Source organism: Notolepis coatsorum (genome assembly GCF_963971535.1).
Source record: "Notolepis coatsorum genome assembly, chromosome: 6".
In the NCBI taxonomy this organism is placed as follows: domain Eukaryota; kingdom Metazoa; phylum Chordata; class Actinopteri; order Aulopiformes; family Paralepididae; genus Notolepis; species Notolepis coatsorum.
In genome coordinates, this window is record NC_140170.1 from 11,603,581 (window position 1) to 11,627,352 (window position 23,772).

The 23,772-nt window shown below is 40.4% G+C and overlaps 1 protein-coding gene across 3 annotated transcripts in view; it reads right to left on the reverse strand.

The window, feature by feature from the left end:
* Positions 1-213: 213 nt before the first annotated feature.
* LOC311230188 (uncharacterized protein) overlaps positions 214-23,772 on the reverse strand; it is an 86,273-nt gene continuing 62,714 nt past the window's right edge. For all 3 annotated transcript variants that reach the window (XM_084316393.1, XM_084316392.1, XM_084316391.1), the window contains 3 exons: positions 21,137-21,299; positions 12,089-12,204; positions 214-1,774 (listed from right to left, as the gene is read on the reverse strand). In XM_084316393.1, coding sequence (XP_084172519.1) covers positions 857-1,774; positions 12,089-12,204; positions 21,137-21,284 — 1,182 coding nt within the window. In that variant the 5' untranslated portion in view covers positions 21,285-21,299 and the 3' untranslated portion in view covers positions 214-856. The remainder of the gene's footprint in view (positions 1,775-12,088; positions 12,205-21,136; positions 21,300-23,772) is intronic.

Consider the following 23,772-nt stretch of genomic DNA (forward strand, 5'->3'; position numbering starts at 1 on the left):
TAAAAAACAGTATATATAAAACAGTATTTGTTAAAAAAAAAAAAAAAAAATTATATTTATAAAAAATTTATATAATATCGTTTTTTTTTTTTTTTATGTATGCACTGGTATCGGATAAATATCGGTATCGGCCGATACCCAAAGCTTAGGTATCGGAATCGGATCGGAAAGGAAAAAATGGTATCGGAACATCTCCAACAACAAGCGTAACTAATCAGCGATCTTTTTGTCAGACTAAACTCTCCGCTCGGTGGCAAATTGTGTTGATGTCGGTTTTGTTTCATCAATAAATGAGGCAGAATACACAGTGACTGTATCCTTTTTTATTGCACTCGTTTCTTGCTGCAAACATACAAAAGATATCCTACGCGAGACATTAAAGATGGCGGCGCGGACATTCTGTTTTCGTTCAGACTCCCCAAACAGTGACGTCACGCGTCTCTCTTCTGACCAATCAGTGGTCTGCAGTTTTTCACGTGTCATTTCTGGAGCTCTCATGCTGATCACCAGCAGCCCCGCCTCCCCACACGGAGACAAACTGAGTACTTTATTTTAGTGGAAAAGCAACATTAGATTCGGCTCATTAATATGCAAGCCACACCTGTTGTGACGTCGGCGTTTTGATAAGCTTTTTTGATTCGCGCGTGCATGTTATTCGTGCGTGGACCTTTTTAACTCTTTCAGAGTGGCATTTCCGGTGTCAAATGGAAATAAATAAATAATGAAATTATATACCAATGATGTAAACTACCCATAATTGATCAGTAGGGTTTAACCTAGAGGTTGGCCTTTAAGGCTTCTCTCCTGTATGAATGCGCTGGTGTTGCTTTAAATGTGCAGAGGTTCTGAAGCTCTTCTAACATTGGTCACATTGGTAAGGCTTCTCTCCTGTATGTATGCGCTGGTGTTTCTGTAAGCTGTCATATCTACTGAAGCTCTTCTCACACTGGTCACAGTGGTAAGGCTTCTCTCCTGTATGAATGCGCTGGTGTGTCTTCAAGTGTCCATATCTACTGAAGCTCTTCTCACACTGGTCACAGTGGTAAGGCTTCTCTCCTGTATGCATGCGCTGGTGTTTCTGTAAGTCTCCAGAGGTTCTGAAGCTCTTCTCACATTGGCCACAGTGGTAAGGCTTCTCTCCTGTATGAATGCGCTGGTGTTTCTGTAAGTCTCCAGAGGTTCTGAAGCTCTTCTCACATTGGCCACAGTGGTAAGGCTTCGCTCCTGTATGAATGCGCTGGTGTATCTTTAAGCTGTCATATCTACTGAAGCGCGATCCACATTGGTCACAGTAGTAAGGCTTCTCTCCTGTATGCATGCGCTGGTGTGTCTTTAAGTTTGAAAGTTGACTGAAGCTCTTCTCACACTGGTCACAGTAGTAAGGCTTCTCTCCTGTATGAATGCGCTGGTGTGTCTTTAAGATTCCAGAGGTACTGAAGCGTGATCCACATTGGTCACAGTGGTAAGGCTTCTCTCCTGTATGAATGCGCTGGTGTTTCTTTAAGTCTCCAGAGGTACTGAAGCGCGATCCACATTGGTCACAGTAGTAAGGCTTCTCTCCTGTATGCATGCGCTGGTGTGTCTTTAAGATTCCAGAGGTACTGAAGCTCTTCTCACACTGGTCACAGTGGTAAGGCTTGTCTCCTGTATGAATGCGCAGGTGTTTTAGAAAATTGGCTTTTTTGATGAAGCTCTTTCCACACTGTTCACAGCAGTGGGGCCTTGACTCATTCATATATCTGCTTGTTGTTGGGGAGCAATGCAGCAATTGTACCTGGAGAAGAGAGAAGTACACCAATGAAGAGGTCAGATTTTGTGTGTTTTGCATTCGTGAATCTACTCCAAAGGCGGTAATTGAAAACTGGCCAACATTAATAAAACACTGCGATAAAACCCAACAGGCAGTTGCCTGCAATATGACATTGTGGTTTTATCCGTCCTTGTAACAATATCATTGTTGTTCCTAGTTTGTGTTGTTCTGGGGAGCAATTAAGAGTACACAGACCACTAGTACAGATACTTCAGTCTGAAATTATATATTCAATGGAATGGATATTATAGCAGTTTCTATGTGTAATGTAAACTCTGCGACGAGTCCAATCGTCTAACATGCTTTGCATCCTCGCCATTCTGGAATGCCCACGTCACGCTAAAACCTTATGTAACCTTAACTGTTGATGTAGCCTCAGCAAGTTAACGTTAGCTCCACTCTAGCAGTCCCCTCCCTCCCTCTCTCTCTCCCTCTTCTAACAATCCTGATTCAATTCTTGAACCTATTTAATTAAAAAGGAAGATATTGATGGACATTAGCTATAGCTCAGCAGCTGTAATAGAATAGTAGTAGTAGTAGTAGTTTTATTCAGTCATCTCACACAATACAATATATATACACCATCATTTAACAATATTTTATTTGACAGTGACTGAAAAGGTACAGACTGAAGCATAATGCTTATATATATACCTGTCCTATATTCTTAACAAAATTAAGACTCAAACAGTATTCTAAAAGAAAATAGCAAAAAAAAAGAGTATTATTCACCCTTGTAGTTTTAAAAAATAACTTTACAACCCATTTTCTTAAAAAACAAAAGCGTATTACTCATTCTTAACTCTATATCAGCATTGTAAGTTAACCCCAATAGTAGAAATACACCTCCTTTTAATCCCTTTCTTAGCTTTTTGAACAGTACATTTACAAATATCTCAAATCATATTTTCTTTCATGTATTGAAAAAAACCTGTGCACTCCGTCTGGGAGTAACTTTGCTTTAGCTCTGTACATTATTTGCATAGTTTTATAATAAACCAAATCATTAAATTTCATAATATGAGACTTTATAAACAATGGATTTGTGTGTTCAAAGTAACCAGCCTTGAAAAGGTTCCGAATGGCCCGCTTTTGCAGTAAGACTATTGGATTTACAGTATTTTTAAATGTCGACCCCAATACTTCCACACAGTAAGATATATGTAAGGAAGTATAAGTGAACAGTAAATGATGTGCAAGGCTTTGTAGTTTAATATATCCTTAGATTTATACAATATTGCTACTGACTTAGATATTTTTCCTTGAATATAGTTAACATGTTGTTTCCATGTTAACACTATGGTCGCCAAAAACGCTGTTCCACGTCATTCCCCGCCATGCTCATTCTGCCAAAGACGCCGTACCACGTCTTTGATATCAATATTTCAAAAATCTGTGATCGAAATCATATTTCTCCCCCGGAGACTTGAGATCTACTGTTGATCCCCTCTCAACTCTCCAACAGTTCAAGAGCGCCATCTGGTGGCCGATCGGTGGATCGCCCAGAGCGGAAACAGGAAATGGAAGCTGGTGCTCATTTCAATTCGGTCCTATCACTCGCTAATAGTCCCAGGACTCAAGCTAGACACAACACAATTTAGCAATACAATTTAAAAAGCCCTGCAAAGAAGGGGAACTTCTCCATAGACAAATAGAGCTGGCGGAGGATGGTATATTAAGAATATAAGCCTGGCGACCAAAAGTGTTAATTTCTGGTCAATAACTACCCCTAGAAGTTTTATCTCAGAAACTCTTTCTATTTTTACATCACATATATTTTAGATTTTTTTTTAAGATTACTTTTTTTTGCGTTTATTGCTTTTTACTACTGGGCAGTCCAGTAGAGAGAGGAGAAACGGGAGACAGAGCGGGGGGGTCGGCAAATAACGGCGGGTCCGGGAATCGAACCCGGGTCGGCCGTGTTTTAAGCTCTCTTTCAATATCAAACAAAAGTTATGTACAGTCTCCTCCCCACCGTATGTATATATTCTCTCCCCACCGTATGTATATATACCGCCATCTTTCTCCCGGGTTGGTGTGATCACATGACTGACAAAGCCGTGCAGTGATAGGCCAGAAGTCAGTTCGATTGCATGCAGGCTCGATTGCTTATCCTGTCTGGGTAGCCCGGATGATGGTTTTTTACATCGAATTATATACACCGCAATTTTGCATAGAATTTTTTACATTGAATTTTATACACCGCAATTATGCATCGAATTTTTTACATTGAATTTTATCATGCATTCGAATTTTTTTACATTGAATTTTAAACACGGAATTTTTATTTCACATAGGTAAATTCGGAGCAAAAAAATTCAGATACATGATTTTCAAAGTAATTATTTTCAATGCTATAAATTCGGTGTCTGAAAAAATTCAGATACATGTTTTCAAAGTAATTATTTTCAATGCTATAAATTCGGTGTCTGAAAAAATTCAAATACTTCTGTCACTCATTTGCTTCCATATCTTTGTATATTATTTGCACTGTCCTCTAATATTTTATTGTAGTATTCCTTCTTCTGTATTCTCATAATGGAAGTCAGTTTATTCTTATACAGCTTATATCTTTCTTCGCTTTTACTGGTTCTCAGTTGTAAATATTTCTTGTAAAGTAAGTTTTTCTTTTTGCACGCCCTTTGCATAGCTTTAGTCATCCATGGCTTTCCTTTATATTTATCCTTCACCCAGGTCTTTCTAATAGGACAGTGTTTGTTGTATAGCTGTGTTTGTTGTTACTCGCCAAATGAGAGTATTTTTTATGTTTGGCGAGTGATTCATGAAGAGCACTCGCCAATCTGGCGAGTAAAGACAATCACCAGAGCCAACGTTACGGTAACTAGTCACATAGATATAAAACACTAGATGGCTCAAGGCGGAGACTCCTGCGTACTTCAGCAGCGGATGACACACGCGGAAAAACATGATCCAATTCTCAGCAGAGTTCTCACTCGCTGTCTCTCTTGCTCACAGCTGCTGCTGCACGCCTTGCCCCTCCCCCTCATAGAGCCCATGTCAACAAATGCTCCGGCTAGACTCGAGTGCACCTCGAGTGATATTAGCTAACATTACCGTTTAAACAAAATTACCCAGTCAACTATTCACTTTAGTTTAATACATGAGGCATTGTCTAACGTTATCTAGCTGGCTAGCTACTGATAGCTTCTGATATCAATGTCTGATATCATCATTTTGGCAATAGTTTTCACAGTAGTTGGCTAGTGTTGGCTAACTAGCTATTGTTGTTCCGTGAGCTAACGTTAGCTACCGAGCTAACGTTACTGTTTAAACAAAATGACCCAGTGAACTATTCACTTTAGTTTAATACATGAGGCATTGTCTAACGTTATCTAGCTGGATAGCAGTAGCTACAGATAGCTCCTGATATCAATGTCTTATAACATCATTAGCTTTTGCAGTTGGCTAATTAGCTATCGTGCTTCATAGCTAACTGAAAACATCTTATAAGTTTCAGTTCATAGGAAAATACTTTGACTATAATTGTCAGAAGTAAATGAACTTAGATACGGTTATGCTCAACACCCAGTACTATTCACTTTACTTAATTTCTAAGATTAGATTAGATCATTTAGGACTTTGAGAATGCCTGTGTTAGACCTACAGTATAATACTGCCAGCTGCTATACAATTTTTTAAATTATCGGTATCGGCTAGGGATGTCCCGATCCGATCATGTGATCGGGATCAGGGCCGATCACGTGATTTTCAGAGGATCGGGATCAGGGGAAAATGTAAAAAAAAAAATCTGGAGTGAAAAAAATAATTACGTTTTATTTTATTCAACAAACATGACCATGTTCAAGTTTTCAAGTTCAAGTTTCTTTAATAGTTGTCATACAGAAGTACAGAATACTTTTATACAAAATGCTTCTTACTGTTACGCTCCAGAGACTGTGCAAGACAAGATAAGTATGAAATAAAATAACATAGTATAGTATGTAAATTAGAAGTAAAAAAAATGAGGTCACAGTGTTCAGTATAGACATATGTACAATGTTCGATGCAGAATAGACGTAACTGAGTTACCATATAATATACAATACTATGCAGTGTACTAATATACAATACTATATAGTGCAAGGCAGAAATGGGATGAGGTGCAATTTAGGTACAATTTACAGTAGGTGTACGAGTTGTAGTGCAAATCCTTTATCAATAAATATAAAGTGTGTTTGTGTGATCTAAAGTGTGGAGAGTGGGTGCTGCAGTGTGTTGTTTGTTTAAGTGAGTGTGTGCGTGTGGGTGTGTGTGCTGTGTGCATTTGATGGTTGTTGCATAGTGTTTATTGTTCGTTTAGCAGCCTGATGGCCTGGGGATAGAAGCTTCTTCTGAGTCTTTCTGTGCTCGCCTTAAGACTCCGGTATCGCTTGCCTGACCGCAGCAGTTCAAAGAGGCAGTTGTTCGGGTGGCTCGAGTCCTTAATAATTCTCTTAGCCTTCCCCCTGCACCGCTTGTTGTAAATGTTCTGGAGGGTGGGAAGCCCCCCTCCAATTGTGCGTTCGGCTGAACGTGTCACTCTTTGTAGTCTGCTACGGTCTTGTGCAGTGCTATTCCCAAACCAGGAGGTGATGTTGCCAGTCAGGATGCTCTCTATTGTACATGAGTAGAAGTTCCTAAGGATCTTCTGACTGACTTGGAACTTCCTTAGGCGCCTGAGGAAGTAGAGGCGTTGTCGTGCCTTCTTCACAACACTGTCAATGTGTGTGGTCCATGTCAAGTCCTCGGATATGTGGGCTCCGAGGTACTTGAAACTGTTCACTCTCTCAACCGGTGCCCCGTCGATGCTGAGGGGGCTGTAGTCCTTGACCCCCGACCTCCTGAAGTCCACAATCATCTCTTTTGTTTTGCTGACGTTCAGGGAGAGGCAGTTCTCCTGACACCACTGTGACAGATTTTCTACCTCTTCCAGGTAGGCCCTCTCGTCGTTGGCAGAGATCAGGCCCACCACTACTGTGTCATCAGCAAATTTGATGATTGTGTTGTTGTTCCGCTGTGCCACGCAGTCATGTGTGTACAGGGAGTAGAGGAGGGGGCTCAGAACACAGCCCTGGGGGGCCCCTATGTTGAGCGTGATGGATGAGGAGGTGCAGTTGCCTGCTCTTACCACCTGGGGTCTGCCCGTCAGGAAGTCCAAGACCCACTGGCAGAGGTCATAGTTCAAGCCCAGGTCCCTGAGCTTGGCTATGAGTTTGGAGGGGACTATGGTATTGAATGCTGAGCTGTAGTCGATGAACAGCATTCTCACATAGTTCCCCTGCCTCTTGTCCAGGTGTGATGCTGCTGTGTGCAGCACATGGGCTATGGCGTCCTCCGTGGACCTGTTGGGGCGATATGCAAATTGCAGGGGGTCCAGGTTGATGGGGAGGGAGGAACAGATGTAGCCCTTCACTAGCTTCTCAAAGCACTTCATGGCTATGGAGGTGAGGGCTACAGGGCGGTAGTCGTTGAGGCAAGCGGGCGTAGATTTTTTGGGTACAGGGATGATGGTGGACTTCTTCAGACAGGTGGGGATATCAGCCTGTTCCAAGGACAGGTTGAAGATGTCAGTGAATACCGGGGCCAGTTGGTCGGCACAGACTTTTAGGACGCGGCCGGGGATGCCGTCCGGTCCTGCTGCCTTCCTGATATTAACTTTTTTAAAGATCCGTCTCACCTCATGCTCTGTTACCCTGAACACTGAGTCTCCATCAGCAGACCCCCCCCCCCCCATTGCCGTGGTTTGTAGGCTGGTGTTGTTATTCACAGCCTCAAACCTCACATAGAAGGAGTTGAGATCATTTGCTAAGGATATGTCACTGTTCAGCTTGAGGGAGGTGCCTTTGTAATCTGTCATTGTTCTGAGGCCCTGCCACATGCCTCTAGAGTCAGCCTGTTCAAACTGAAGTTCAACTTTATCCCTGTAACGCCGTTTTGCCTCTATTACTGCTCTCCTGACGTTGTATCTTGCCGTCTTGTGTTCTTCCATGTTGCCTGTCACCGGGCCGGAGTTGTAGGCTGATGTGCGCACTTTCAGAGCCTCACGGACGGATTTATCTACCCAGGGCTTTTGATTTGGGTAGATTCTAATTGTGGTAGAGGGGATTGTTTCTTCTACCAGAGTACAGACAAAGTCAAGCACCGTTTCAGTGTATTCGTTAATATTGGCTGTGTTATCACGGAATACCCTCCAGTCTGTGCATTCAAGTGCAGCTTGGAGTGTCTCCTCTGACGTCACGGTCCAACGCTTAACCTCTCGCGAGACCACCGGCGTTCGCTTGAGACTTTGTTTATACTTTGGCAAAAGAAAAATGGCGGCGTGATCGGACTTACCGAATGGGCTAAGAGCCTGTGACTTGTACCCATTCTTAAATTGCGAGTATACATGGTCTAATATGTTCTCGCCTCTGGTGGGACAGGTCACATGCTGATAGAAATTCGGCAACACCTTTTTAAGACGCGCGCTGTTGAAATCGCCCAGAACCAGAATGGCAGCGTCAACGCTAGCTATCTGTTGTTTGTTTACCTCGTCGTGCAGTTTTGAAAGTGCGGCCCCAGTGTTCGAGTGTGGTGGGATGTACACTCCGATGAGGATGATGGACGTTAACTCTCTCGGAAGAAAGAAGGGTCGACATTTGATCGTGATGAACTCCAGGTCTGGGGAGCAGTGGTTAGACAATTCCTTTGCGTTGCCTATATCGCACCACTCCTTGTTTATCATGAAGGCAATGCCGCCTCCTTTCGTCTTTAGTGACTCTGTCGTCCGGTCCTTGCGGAGGACAAAGAAGTGGTCTGCCGGTTCTATTGCATGATTCGGGACATCTGGAGACAGCCAAGTTTCTGTGAAACAGAGGACATTACAGTCCCGAATGTCCCTCTGGAATTGGATCCGTGCTCTGATGTCGTCCAGTTTATTTCCTATCGATTGCACATTGGCCAACAATATGCTGGGCAATGTGGTTCTGTGTCGTTTGGACCTCAGTCTGTTCCGGACCCCGGCTCTCTTCCCTCGTCGTCGCGGCTTCTCCTGGCTTTGGCCACGGCCACAACAAAGGATCTCCGCTGGCCACTGTTGTTGTTCAGCAATCCGATCCAGAGAGAAATCCAATCGGTAAGTTTTCCTTAATCCAATGTCAATGATTGACTGACGGTCATACACATATAATGCACCAACAGTTGGTGCAAATAAAACTCTTAATACTATGAAAATTAACAAAAAAAAGCACAGTCTCGACGGAGCGATCAGAAAGGCAGCCGTTCGGTGCAGCGCCATAGTACGTCTTAAACTCATACTGATGCCTTAGTTTTGGTTTTAAATTACATATCATCATTCATTTATTTATTGTCACACAGAGCAGAAGAATTTGCCAAAACAAATGCATTTCCTTTTATTTACACCGTTGCACGACAGTGATGTATGCCGAAAATAGCAGACCTCACAACGCGTTGCTCCCGCAAGTAAACACGGGCAGGTTATGTCCACCTGATGATTCGGAGCAGCTAGACAAATGCCTTGTCTGCTTGGTACCCAAAGGAATTAAAACCTACTTAAAACGCTCCATTCTCTCTCTCCCTGTGACTTTGAATATTTCTCGTATGGTGACTGTAATGCGAGCCGCCGCGCTCGACTGGGGCTAGTGATAGCGTCAATATATGAGCTACCTTGCAGCTAGCATTAGCGTTACCTAACCATTAGCTAGCGATGGCGTTAAAGTCAATGTTAGCTTGCTTGGTATCCAACGCTAGCTAGGCAGACAGTGAAGTGATTGCTACTGTAATGTATAGCTACGTGCCTAGCTAGCGTTAGCTAAAAGAGCCCTCGCAGTGAATCTTTCATGACTCTCTGCAAGCTAACTAAGCTTGTGTCGTTTGCTAACAAGCTAACTGGCGTGAGGCAGCTAGGCTAGGTAACATTAGCTAGCTATTAACACTTTAATTACCAGCCATGCGGTGCGCCTTACCCCCGTTAAATGCCACCACCCACTTCAATGATAGCGTTGTGAATGCATAATCTCTGTCTTAAATTATGGCTATGTGTCTAATCTGTAGGGCTGACCTTCGAAGCTTTTTTTTGGCAATCGAAGCTTCGGGGCCGAGCTTCGATTTTAATTCGAAGCTTCGAGAAAAAAAAGAAAAAGAATTATAATATTATTATTATATATTTTTTTATCTTATGTTGTGGGACTTGTACAGCACTTTGGTAAACGTTGTTGTTTTTAAATGTGCTCTATAAATAAAGTGGATTGGATTAATTAATTAAGTAGCCCGTTTCGTGACTGTGACACAGCCAACAAGGTTTCACTCGGCTGTGCTGCAGTGGGGCTGCTCTCACAGCCAACGACATGACATTACATAATTATGTTGCAACCTTCGTCTATCAAGCAAACAATTATATAATATTTAATTTATAATTTATAATTATGTCAGACAATGCACCTACAAAAGCAAATGATTACAATAAAATTTGCCAACTTGGTAACACATTAGTCATAGCAGCATAGGCATAGCCTTATTAATGTTTTGTGTGGCGTCGCCGTCGTGTACAACGATACTTATGTTTTTTAGGTGATTTGACAAAGTTGTTGTAGAGTTGTGATATGCCATTTTCTTCTGGCATATCTGGCACTCGGCTTTTTGGGCATTGTCTTTGCATATTTTAAAGTGTAACCACACGTCTGATGACTTCTTCGTCGACATGTCTGCTGCACATGTCCTTGTTGTTTTCAACACAGATAATCTCCACGTGCTTGTTGTAGAGAGGTGGAGTCGAGGCGCCGCTTACTTTCGTTTCATTGGAATGGAGGTGGGAAGGCGCCGCTTACTTTCGTTTCATTGGAATGGAGGCGCAATATTTTGGAGGCAAACACATTTTTTTTTATTTTTTATTTTTTTTACTTCAATTTTTTTTATGTTCGCAGCTCGTGCCATCGAACAAAGCTTCGAAGTATTTAATACAGCCCTACTAATCTGCCCGTCGTTTATCAATGACTTGTTTGCAGTCAACATTGTCAAAACGGATTTTTTTTTTTTTTTTAATCGCTTCATTTGCGTTTTATAGCATTTTGAAAAGCCCTCGTTTTCAAGGAAAATATATAGATTCCGTGATAAACAGCATTTATTGGAATATTCTGGCATACACAAAAAACGTTTTTCGGCCTATTTATGAATCATTTTCAAATAAACGCTAGATTATCGATAGTATATGTGTACTTAGGCACGCTATAGAAGCGGGCTGAAATATCGATTCTCTCATTTCCTGATCGCGCGCACAGACACACACACACACACACACATAGGGCAAACGCTTATATCTCTGTGAAAATACTCTGATTATCCTAAGACTGGTAAAATAAATTCCTTACCTCAGATCAGATGTTCTCCAAAAAGATTATTCCAATTCCTGATCGCCATTCCAAATATCGTTTATTGATCCAACGCTGGGTGCTTGAAACACATATTCCACGCAGTTCTGAGGGACCACAAAGACTGTAATCGGCTCAGTATGTTCTTTTCCCCATGCGTTTTCATTCAGTCCAATCCAAAGGGTGCATTACCATCCGGGAGACGATAGGGGGCGGTATTTTCCCTGTTCGAGCTCAGAGAGAGTCCCAGTGGTAACGTGAGGCTAGATTGATGAAAAATGAAGGAAATCGCGAGATTTCTCGTAGTTGGCACTGAACGATTGGCATGAAATAACGAGAATTCTCGTCGTTGGCACTCAAAGTGTTAATAATAATAATAATGTATGTAGCACACTCTCAGGCCTCAGGGGCTCTTTCAGAAATAAGCATTTCATATAAAGTATTCTGTATTTTGTTGTGACATAATAAACAAACTTGAACTTGAGGAACGAGACTAGGCATGCCTATTTAAGAAAGACCCAGCCAATAACAAGACTAGGTAAGCCTATTTAAGCAAGATGCAGCCAATAACAGGACTAGGTAATCTTAGTTAAGCAAGACCCAGCCAATAACAAGATTAGGTAAGCTTAGTTAAGGAAGACCCAGCCAAGAACAAGACTAGGCATGCTTAGTTAAGCAAGACCCAGCCAAGAACAAGACTAAGTAAGCTTAGTTAAGCAAGACCCAGCCAAGAACGAGACTAGGCATGCTTAGTTAAGCAAGACCCAGCCAAGAATGTGCCTAGGCAAGCAATTATTATTATTATTATTTTTAATACAGTATATCTATATTTTGATCATGTAAAAGTTTATATATAAAATCTGCAAATGGATTATGCAAAACAACTCCCAATGTAATATTTTCTTCCCCATCTTACTGCTGACAATCTCTTGAGCGGGATTTCCAAGAGTCTTGTCTGTAGTTTAGCTCCACTCTTCTCTCCAAGCTCCTCATAACCTTGGATTACAAACCAGTCTGTGTCCTTTTCTGAAACTGAGAGAAGCGTCATATTTTTATTTGTTTATTAAAAAATAATACACATACACGCACACATACACATATTCAGTATATACAAAATACAACCACCTAACTTATTACAATCATCCAAAAAAGACATCATACAAAAGAAAGAAAAAAAACAATATTGCACATGAAAGATGAAGAACTAATGCATGCCTGTAAAGGGAAGCATTACCATCTTCAGCTTGTCACAGTTAAGAAAATAATAAGAACTAATTATAACAAAATTATAATTAGGGCGGCTGGGTGGCGCAGCGGACATTGCGCTCGTCACCAACGCAAGAGACACCGGGTTCGACTCCGGCTTGGGCCGGTCGTCATACTAACTCAATTGGCAGAGTTGGCGGGTGGAAGTCGATGGGTGGTAATGTGGACGTTGTGGACAGTGACTCCTACAGGTCGGTTGGGGGACGCCTGCACAGCAGAGACAGGAAATGGCGGGGGTAGTGTGAGCCTCCCACACGTTACACCTCGCCAATGGCAATGAGAGTCCGCGCTGGCAGGTGAAAAGATGCGACAGGCTGCCTCCACATGTATCGGAGGGGACATGTGATGCAAGGCTTCTATCCTCCCTACAACCGGCCTGTGGGGGGCATATGCGAGCAACGTTCAAGACAGGGGAGGGGTGAATTGGCACAGCAAAATTGGGATGTGAAAAAAATTGAAAAAAGAGAAAAAGTGGATAAAAAAAAGAAATGTATAATTCAAAACAAAAATAAATAACAACTGGACTACTGCTCACTAGCTAAGTAATACATTCGTAATTTATGTTTAAATGATGAGTTGCTATTTAACCTCTTCCGCCTGTGCGGTCCGGGGCCGGACTGCAAATGACATCACGTCATAAATCAAGCTCACCAGACTGTCTGACATAATTATCGTTTTTTTTCCAATCATATTCAAGAATAAACATCATAACTGTTACAAAGGATCAGATTAAACCGAATATATATATTTATTGATTGATATATATTGCATAGTATTTGTATATCGTTTGATATCCCTTGTATATTCCTTGTACATATACACGGAATATCCCTTTAGCCTAGTACAGGTCATGTTTTGTAAACTGACGTTATGTTTAGAATGGGAATACATGGGTCGGGAAAGATAGTTAGCTCAAAGCTAATCCGGAGGGCAGCTAACAGTAGCTACTGTCTAACTGTGATGCATTTTCTGTTTGCAGTCCAATGTTCACCAAAACACACACCCACACACTTATAATTTGTTCCTCAACGTTATATAGACAGGTCATGTTTTGTAAACTGACGTTATGTTTAGAATGGGAATACATGGGTCGGGAAAGATAGTTAGCTCAAAGCTAATCCGGAGGGCAGCTAACAGTAGCTACTGTCTAACTGTGATGCATTTTCTGTTTGCAGTCCAATGTTCACCAAAACACACACCCACACACTTATAATTTGTTCCTCAACGTTATATAGACAGGTCATGTTTTGTAAACTGACGTTATGTTTAGAATGGGAATACATGGGTCGGGAAAGATAGTTAGCTCAAAGCTAATCCGGCCTGTTTAACCACTAGCTTCTGTTAGCTAATGAAGGCTAATGCTGGCTGAGCAAGGAAACTAACAGTAAACGTTTTTACATGAAATACAGCCCAAAAACCCTGCTGACAAACGTTTGCTTATTAAATACATTCTATACTATAATAATACAAACGTTTCATTGCCTCTCTGTGCCGACAAAGTTGTTTAAATAAGGGGAGAAAAGTAGCTAAAACCAATGTATTTGGATGGGACAGGAAGTACTATTGGCAACCGGAAGTCAGCCGGAAGTGCCTACTTTCAATTTGTGCAAGTGGAGAATTGGACAGCGGTCCACAGGCGCCAGGGCCATGCCTCCAGAGTCAGGTTCAAAGCCACCGTCAAGACATGTCTGTACATGCCCGGCCTTGCCCAAGAATACGAGACAGAAATGAGGTTGGCACTAGATTGTTCGCCGTGCATATAAATATGGCGCAGGTGAATACAGAAGCACTTAGTAACTAAAGTTGAAGCCTCACCCACGATACTCCGTGCGGTGAAGTATGGCCTTTTTGGCCCCAAATAGAGCATTGAGACCGCGTGCGAATTAATAACTGAAGTGTCAGAGTTTGGCGCTATACCGTCGAGTGCGACATATTTCTATTAAGTCGGTAATAGTCTATTTGTGTATAGTGTATCGTGCGGCTAAAGTTCTACAGTGACCAGCATCACCAACGCTTCCTCGTACCAGCTAGAGTGCTTATCCAGGCTGGGCTGCTTTCATGGCGCTTTCACCCGAGGAGACCTAGACGAGGATCGTGTGGACATGTACACTGGATTAATCTACCCGACGACTGCATAGCCATTTACGGCTGGATTATATTTGTTTTGGTCCTGTGATTTATGGAGCGGAGAATCGCCGACGCCTACACGTGTGTGGGATTTACCCTGTGAGGAGCCACGTCGAGTCTGCGCCTCAGAGAGCCTGAGGCAGGCTAGCTTTCTTCACTGTGGAGCTACAGTCTACGGAGAACAGCTGTATTCGTCTGTGGATCAAGAGACTATTGCACCGTCTCCTGTACTTGGAGTCTCCTTAGTCATCGTTGACCAGACTCTCTACTACCGACAGATCCTCTACCCCTGCTGGCTTACAACCGGGGGGACCCTTCAGTATCTCCCGCTATATATATTACCAGTGCACCATAGATATAATTCCCTAAGATTCAGGTCGTATAATTACCTCCTGCGTAACCAGAGAATGGACATTCATTATTGATTTGCCTACGCACATTCCTTTGCCTTACAAGTGCATTCAAATTATAATAGAGAAGTATATTATGTACCTTTTGCTGCAATAAATACTTAATTATAACTTTGTGTGGAACCGATTTATTGTGGGAAGTGTTCATCATATTTATATATCATGTACTGTATGGCCAGTAATTAATGTACATAAAGTGGTAGTGGTTTAATGATACCATACTTATCAATACAGTCAGGGAATTGTACCCCTCAGTTACAATAACCATGTCACAACAGCAATTATAATGTATATTTTCATCAATACATTTGTTTACCAATAGGTTAAAGTGTTATTGGTGAGATTTTAGTTTTTGAAATGCGTTTGTTGTGGTCACGGAGATCCGCCATTTTGAATAAGTGGCCCGCACTGAATTATGGAAAATGTAGTCATTTTGAGAAGAGGACATCCACAGCTTTCAATGAGCATTGGAATTTTTCAAAACGACACTAGCATGGTGTTATTCACCGTCAAATATGCAAAGAAAAATCATAATTTATATTCTCCTTTGTTTCATCACAATTTACTCAAGCCAAGTAACAGACACAATATTTCTAATACATTCCCTGAGATCCATAGATACCAAGAACATGCAAATGGACCTTGTAGAAGTGGAGAAATCTTTCATTTACTTAGATATGTATTTTTAGGTTAATTGACGTATGTGTTCTGGGCAGCTATTCCAATAAATAATGGCTCGATACATTTTCGTAAGGCATTCGATTTTGGGGCGAGGTAACAAGATTTTACCTTCTCCTGCCATTATAGTTAAATTATTGTGTAAGTGACTGCATCTGATAATTTTACTATATAAAAACTCAGGCTTAGGAGTGTGGATGCTGTTATTGTAGAATGTGACTGTATTTAAGACGAGCCTTTTATCTTCCAATAACCATAAGAGTTCAGCTCTGTTCTGGGGTAATTTGTAGTTTCCTCGATGCACTGTCAGATGCAGAGGACCAAACAGGTGAGCAGTAGTCCAGGTGGCTTAAAAAGAATGACTTAACGACCTGTCCCAGAATATGTGCTGAAACATAAGGAAGACATAATACAACATAAAACATAAAACATAAACATAAAACAACAGACCAGCCGCATTTCATTGTATACCTGTATGCCGTGACAATTAAAACTCTTGAATCTTGAATCTTGAATCTTGACATTGTCTTGCCATATAAATGCCATTACCCATTTTCTTAGCCACTGTGTCAATGTGCTCTACCCATGTCAGTCGACTATCTATTATGACTCCCAGTAATTTAACCTTATCAACCTGTTGTATGGGTTCACCAGACAAGTGCAGACTCAGTGTAGGATTGGCTAATAGTTTGTGACTGGTTCCTAGGATAATGGATTTGGTCTTTGAGATGTTTAATACCAGCTTATTTAGTTGTATCCAATTAGTTACTGCATATAACTCTGAAGATAAAACTTTGTGTAGATCACCCCTAGTGTTTGCAGCATAATACAGTGTGGAATCGTCCGTGTACATTTGTATACTTGCTTTACACAAAGCAGATGGTAAGTCATTTGTGAATATGGAATACAGGAGTGGTCCAAGACAGCTGCCCTGTGGCAAGCCACAATCTAGCCCTTTGCAGTTAAACATGCTGCCATTGTAATACACGCTTTGTCTTCTACATGATAAATAACTTTTCATGAATGAGATGGCACTTTGTGCAAATCCATAGCATTCCAATTTTTGAATTAAAAGTCATAGTGCCACAATTTTGAAACTAAATATTTGATTAACTTGATTAAGAAATTCTAATTCTTGTATATCAATATCGGAGCATCCCTAATGCCAGGGCTGTACAGTGCGACATATATGTCGAACATGCTATGAAAAAATCAGTCTGTGCGATGAATGAATTTACTGCGTAGCACCCGTGCGATAGCCTGACAGCCTGTGTGTGTGTGTGAGAAAAAAAGATTTGCCATAGCCGATGAAATTAAGTCGGACCTGGCAGTGATGATTGACACTTCTAACAAATAATGTGAAATGGTCTACGTTCGAATCATTATAATCAGCTTGTTCATTGGCTTTCCATTTATAATTTTTTATACGTGGAAAGCCAACGAACAAGCTGATCGGGCAACAGGAACTAGAGCACAGCCATGCATTAGGTGAGTAGCCCACTATTAGGACGTTTTTCAATATTTAAATACTGGCTACTTAAATTTCCCTCCGGGGACCAATAAAGTATCTATCTATCTAATAACGAGACAATATGCAAATAAGGTAATACTAATAATTGTCACGGTTCCCCGTATATGCAAGTGGCTTGCAACTTACTGCTGGTAAAATCACTTTATTTCTCGTTTTGCATAGTATTACATTCATCTTCTATAAACAATCAAAGTCCCACCGTAAGAGCTATGGCCTCATATGGGTCCATTAAATCTTTTTCATTAGTCTTTCCTTCAAGCTAAGCACTGAACATTTCACTGTCAAAAGTGCAAGCGTAAACACGGTTGCGTCGCGACACGGTTTTCAAAATAAAGGTCACATATACACATACCGTAGTAGGCCTCCATCAATTCTTATAATAAAAGTTCCAGATATACATTTAAACATTAACACTTTCAGTGCCAGCCATTAGACGCAGCCCTCTGTAGAAATGCCAACGCTAGATAGATAGGAATCCGTCACCTTGTTTGTAGAGCTATAACTATATTCTTTATTATAGCTATGGATACAATACTATGGTCATTTGCCAGTGACTTTCTTCCAGTCAAGATGCAAAAAATAGATCATTTTTCCATGCATAAATTCACGCGTTATACCGTGGTGAATATAAGTATGTTTTTAGATCGGTCTGGGTAGGGCTGGGCGATATAACGATAACGATAAATATCGCGATATATTTTAATAATCGAAATCGAATATCGAAATAAAAAAAACGAAAAATCGTTTTTTTTTTGACCTGCAACAGGGCAGTTTTAAAACCAGAGACAGTGGACAGACTTGTCTTTCTTGCCTGCAACTTAAAGTAATGGCTTTGCTTGTCCAAATGACAATACTGACCAAATTGAGATTTATTTTTCTCTTGTCCATTTATTTTGTTTGCTTTCTAATTTAAAATACAGTTTGAAACAGTCTGTACACAGTAGGCTATGTGTGCTAGCAGAACTAGACTCCAGTCACGAGTCACGGTGCACATGTGCGGTGGTTTGTCCACCAAAAAAGCGCCAAAAGATCGAAAATAAACTAGCAGAGCCAGAACTCCCCTGGAGCCACAGCCAGCAGAGAAGCCGGTTTACTTTCGCTTTTAAACCAGCTGCAGCCTGAGAACTGGAGTGTGAGGGGATGTAACACTAAAGATGGCGGCAATGACAAAGAATTGCTGCAAAATAAACATACATCTGTTTAAAAAAAAAATTATAATAATGTATACTTATAACAATTTCGATAATTATTGAGAAATATGATAACATTATCATATCGTTATCGCGATATGATTTTTTTCCATATCGCCCAGCCCTAGGTCTGGGGTAATTCCTGAAATGCTGAGGAATAGCCTTATAGCCGTATTATACTATAACCGCTGTCGTTTCTTGCCTGGACCCGCCATTATTCTCAAATCAAATCTATATCAGGTATTATGTTTCATCATGAATGCATGAAAGGGGGGAAGGGGGGGGTAGTTTTTTTATGCTTTGATCGCCACCAACGTTGTGGACTAACGTTACAGACACACGTTCGGATCGAGCTGAAGACATGCTTGGATCAATGCAAGATTGATATCATATAGCCCTTACCTTGACTAGGATGTGCCCCAAAAAGAATATTCCAATTATCTGATCGTGATTCCAAGTAGTGATGTCCATCGTGTCGCCAACATAATCCACCACACATCATGCATCAGGAGCATTTGATTCTTCTCAATTCGACCGTTATAACCGGTGAGCTTGAGCAAAACAAATAAATGAGCCGGACCCATTAGATCGACACACAGGCCAAGATACAAGGTTTCAAAGGGTGCTCAATACCGCCGTCTAGCTGTATGCGGCCGGTATTGCACTTTAGCGACCTCAGACTCATTCCCTATGGTAACAACAGGCTCCCTGGTGGATAATGAATACAAATATTGAAAAACGACCCAGAAACTACTTAAGTCGTTTTTGGCACTGAACGACATGGGCCCAGAAACGACTTAACTCGTTTTTGGCACTGAAAGTGTTAATTGGCATAGATCTCTATAAACCGCCCAACACATGATCACTTTAGGCACACACTGAAACCAGTAACATCACAAATATTAAGCATGTAATTAACCATACAAATAATAAACCTTTCATGGGGTTATTTACAATAATAATAATTCATTTTTATTTATAAAGCACTTTTCATTGTGAAACAAAGGTATGCAGAGTTCCTTGTACTCCTGATTAATGCAATGGTATGTGTGCTGATCTCATTCAAGTACTACAAGCAATAAAAAAACATTGTATGACTAATTTAAACAGATTTACACTGCTAATTTGAAGTGTAACATATTGTTGTCTTGTATACAGTTATGTCCCTGCAAATTACCATTAGGCATAACAAAAAATATTGTTTGTTTCCTGTTGGTTGTCAGTTAAGGCCATGGGTAGGTAGGGAATTTATTTTATTTTATTTTTTAATTTTATTCTTTCCCACGGCGACTATGGATAGGGAATTTATTTATTTAATTAAAATGTTCACAACAACATGGATGCATGTACTCTGCCAGCATGTTTAATATCCATAATACTAAAGGTTTGACTAAGATTTCTATGAAAATTTATTTCATAAAAAAAAAAAAAAAAAAAATGTTTGGATATTTTTTTTTTAATAATTTAAAAAAAAAAATCATAAAATATATTGGGTCGCACCTAAATCGGCAGGGTCGGTCAGCAACCGGAAACAAACCATTATTTTTTTTAGGCCTTATGGGCAAATAAAGAGAAAATGTTTGTCTGAAAACATTTCTTGTTAAGGTTTGGATTTTGTGTGCCCTGTATGCAAGATTCATGTCCTTTGCCAGTCACATACCTATTTAAGTAATGAACTTCACTACTTGTGGTTGTTTTGAGATATTTTAGATAAGTTTTATTCTCGTGCTACAAGATTTTGGCCTGTGCTACAAAACTATCAACCTATGTAGCACCAGCGCTGTGTGCAAAAAAGGTTATCGTACAGCCCTGGACCCAGCAATTCATTTTTGTACACTGTAGTGCACATTAGGTTTAGCTTGATTCCTCTAATACTATACATGTCACTCTATTGAGTCCCGACTTTCCTTACAGAGGACAACCGTAGCTTTACAATGATATATCATGTGTTGGGTTGTGACCATGCAAACTTGCCTTTTTTGTCTTTTCAAAGTGGCTGTCAACAAAAAAGGCACATTGCACGGAGAAAATAAAGATAAGCATGATATTCCTATTTAAAATGTTTTTGAATGTTATAATTTGATTGTTTTTAGTAAGTAAACAGCTAAGGAGCATTTTGAGAGAGTTGTCAGAGTTAAACATATTTATTTTCAGAGGAAAAACATTAATTGATTCATGTACACTGTAGTGCACATCAGGACTTACTGTATGTTTGTTTCATATTTATTTAGCTATATGTAATAATAATAATAATAATAATAATAATAATAATAATAATAATAATAATAATAATAATAATAATAAGAGTGTGTTCCGTGTTCTTTAGCACACAAACACTTAAATTATCCCCCAAAATACAAGTGACAACACTTTTTTCCCCTGGGTCTCAGGAGGATATAATTTAGACAAAAGGCTGCAGACAAAAGGCTGCTGGCTATGATTCAGGCTGGTCGGAATGAGATGAGCATTTCACCCATCATGAATTAGCCTATTCAGCTGTTCAGGATAAATGTTGTTCAATGATGCACCTCTATGGTTTTCATAGCACATTATGAAGCGTTGGGTACCTAGGTGTAGTTAATAGACTTGGCCAGGATCGTTAAAATAAAATAAAATAAAATAAATAATCTTGTGTTCCGTGTTCTTTAGCACACAAACACTTAAATTATCCCCAAGAAATACAAGTGACAACACTTTTTCCCCCTGGGTCTCAGGAGGATATAATTTACACTTAATGTTTTCCTGTTGCACGTCATTCTCACCTTCCTCTTTTTCACTTTCTGCCTCCTCTTCCTCTTCTTTACCTCTTTCATCTTCTGAGTTTTCACCCCCGCCCTCCTTTCTCTTCTTCTGCTGCAAGTCCACTATGTGAGCTCCAGTCTTCATCGCTCTCATCGTCTGCTTCCACATCCTCCTCCGACAACTCTGGACAGTAAAAAGATATACAACCAATGTATCAAGGAAGAACACTGCAACAAGCCAGCAAATACTATATCTGTGTTGGGGAAAATACTATATATGTTGGGGAAAATACTATATCTATGTTGAGGAAAATACTATATATGTTGGGGAAAATACTATATCTATGTTGGGGAAAATACTATATCTATGTTGGGGAAAATACTATATCTATGTTGGGGAAAATACTATATCTATGTTGGGGAAAATACTATATCTATGTTGGGGAAAATACTATATCTATGTTGAGGAAAATACTATATCTATGTTGATGAAAATACTATATCTATGTTGGGGAAAATACTATATGTTGGAGAAAATACTATATCTATGTTGAGGAATATACTATATCTATGTTGGGGAAAATACTGATTCTATGTTCTCTCAGTAAGTTTAGTACAGTATGTGTACAGATGTATGTAGTGAAGATGTTTCTGTTCTCTCAGTTAATTACAAGTTACGTTTCGAATCATGAACTTCGGAAAATGCCTGTCAGAAATGTCAACTGGAATGCTGGAATAGCTGGGAGTTACCATGGCTAGCTAGTTAGTTGTAAGGGATAATACATGACGTGGTGTGTTATCTGAAAATAATGCTCAATGCACGGGGGTAATTAACGTTAGTCCTTCGCCGAGTGGTTTGCCTGGAAAGTAATGTTAGCTACAGCTTCATTAGCCCAGCTAACATTAGCTACATATCTAGCAAGCTTTACAAAAATAAAGTTTAATGTGACTGATCTAGTGAGCTAGAATCAGAATATTCCCCCCATAAATAGCTAATGTCAAATATAAATAACGTAACGGCCATACCAACCCGTTAGTTTTGAGGGGAGCTAGTTAGCCAGCTAGCTAGCTAGTACCAGTGATAAGCTGCTAATTGATTTTGGTCGATTAACATTAGCGAGATTGGCCTACGTTCCGTTACATATTCATAATCATGAAAGTGTAGTGCCAAATAGGGCTGCACGATTAATCGATTTTAAATCGAAATCGCGATTTGGAAAGAAGCAATTATCAAATAGCAAAACAAAAAAGCGCAATTTTTATTTATAAAAAAAAAAAAATGAATTTGTTTAACCAAGGGGCGGTCAGGTGGCGTAGCGGAGATTGCGCTCGTCATCAATGCAAGAGGCTGCGGTCTCGACTCCCGGAGTCAGCATTGCTTGAGGCTTGGGCTGATCGTCATACTAACTCGTTTGGCTGGGTTAGGGGGAGGGCAAGTCGTGGGTGGTGAAATGGCGTTGCTCAGCGGAGGCAGGAATTGATGAAGGCAGCGTGACCTCCCACGCGTTACACTTCACCAATGAGAGTCCTCGCTGCCAGATGAAAAAAGAGTCACTGGCTGTCGCCGCGTGTGACGGAGGAAGCACGCGGATGACTTCAGGATTCCCTTGTACCGACCGGTAGGAGAACATGCGCACAACAACCAGGTAGGGGAGGGGGGAATTGGCACGACTAAAGTTGGGACGGGGAGAAAAACAGAGAAAAATCAGAGAAAGAGAGGATTATATTTTTTTTTAATGTGTTTAACCAGGAAGTAGGGCTGGGCGATATGACGATATTATATAAATATCGGGTACAGTTCATTAACGATACACTTTTTAAACGTATCGTGGATATCGTGATGTTTTGCCCAAGAGGATTGTGTCGCGTCAATCTGGTCCACACGTTGAAACTTTTGAACAGCGCCGCCCCACACACACACTACTGCATCAAAGTTACTACTTATGATAACAAAGGCATTCGTTTTGTGGCATTAACGTTATATAGTTACACGTTCAATAACATCAATGTATTTACATAGCAACGTCCGAGGTCGACCTAGATATGGCAAGCATTAGTCGTTCATATCTCACCCAGTGCTGACTCAGTTGTGCCCATTCTGCGGTCTGTTAATAAAGTTTTCAATCAGACAGATGTATGGAAAGGCTTTTATTATAACATCCGTTGCAGTAAAATCATTATGCCTCCAGTCGTTTAGTCATCCTGCGGAGCTAAAAGCTAAACGTTTAACGTCGGCCGCGGGGAGCTACCGCTACCATTGTTGTTGTCATTGAGTCATAATATCTCATTGCTAAATATATGCAATATATAATCTAATAATCCAATAATCTAAATCTAATATATAATATAAAAATGCTAGATGCATGGGTATTTTATTTTGTCTTTAATGTTAGCTTGCAAACTCAAATACTGTCTTGGTAAGCCTCATAATGAATTGTTTGGGGGAAAAAAGAAAAACATTGTGATGCGTATCGTGTATCGCCGAAAGGTCAGAAAATATCGTGATATCATATTTAGGCCATATCGCCCAGCCCTACCAGGAAGTCCCATTGAGATTAGGGATGGGTACCGAATTCAGTACTTTTTTTTTAACTTTTTTCTTTTCATGTCAACGTTCACACGCACAATATATGCTTACCTAGGATTTGACTTGATTC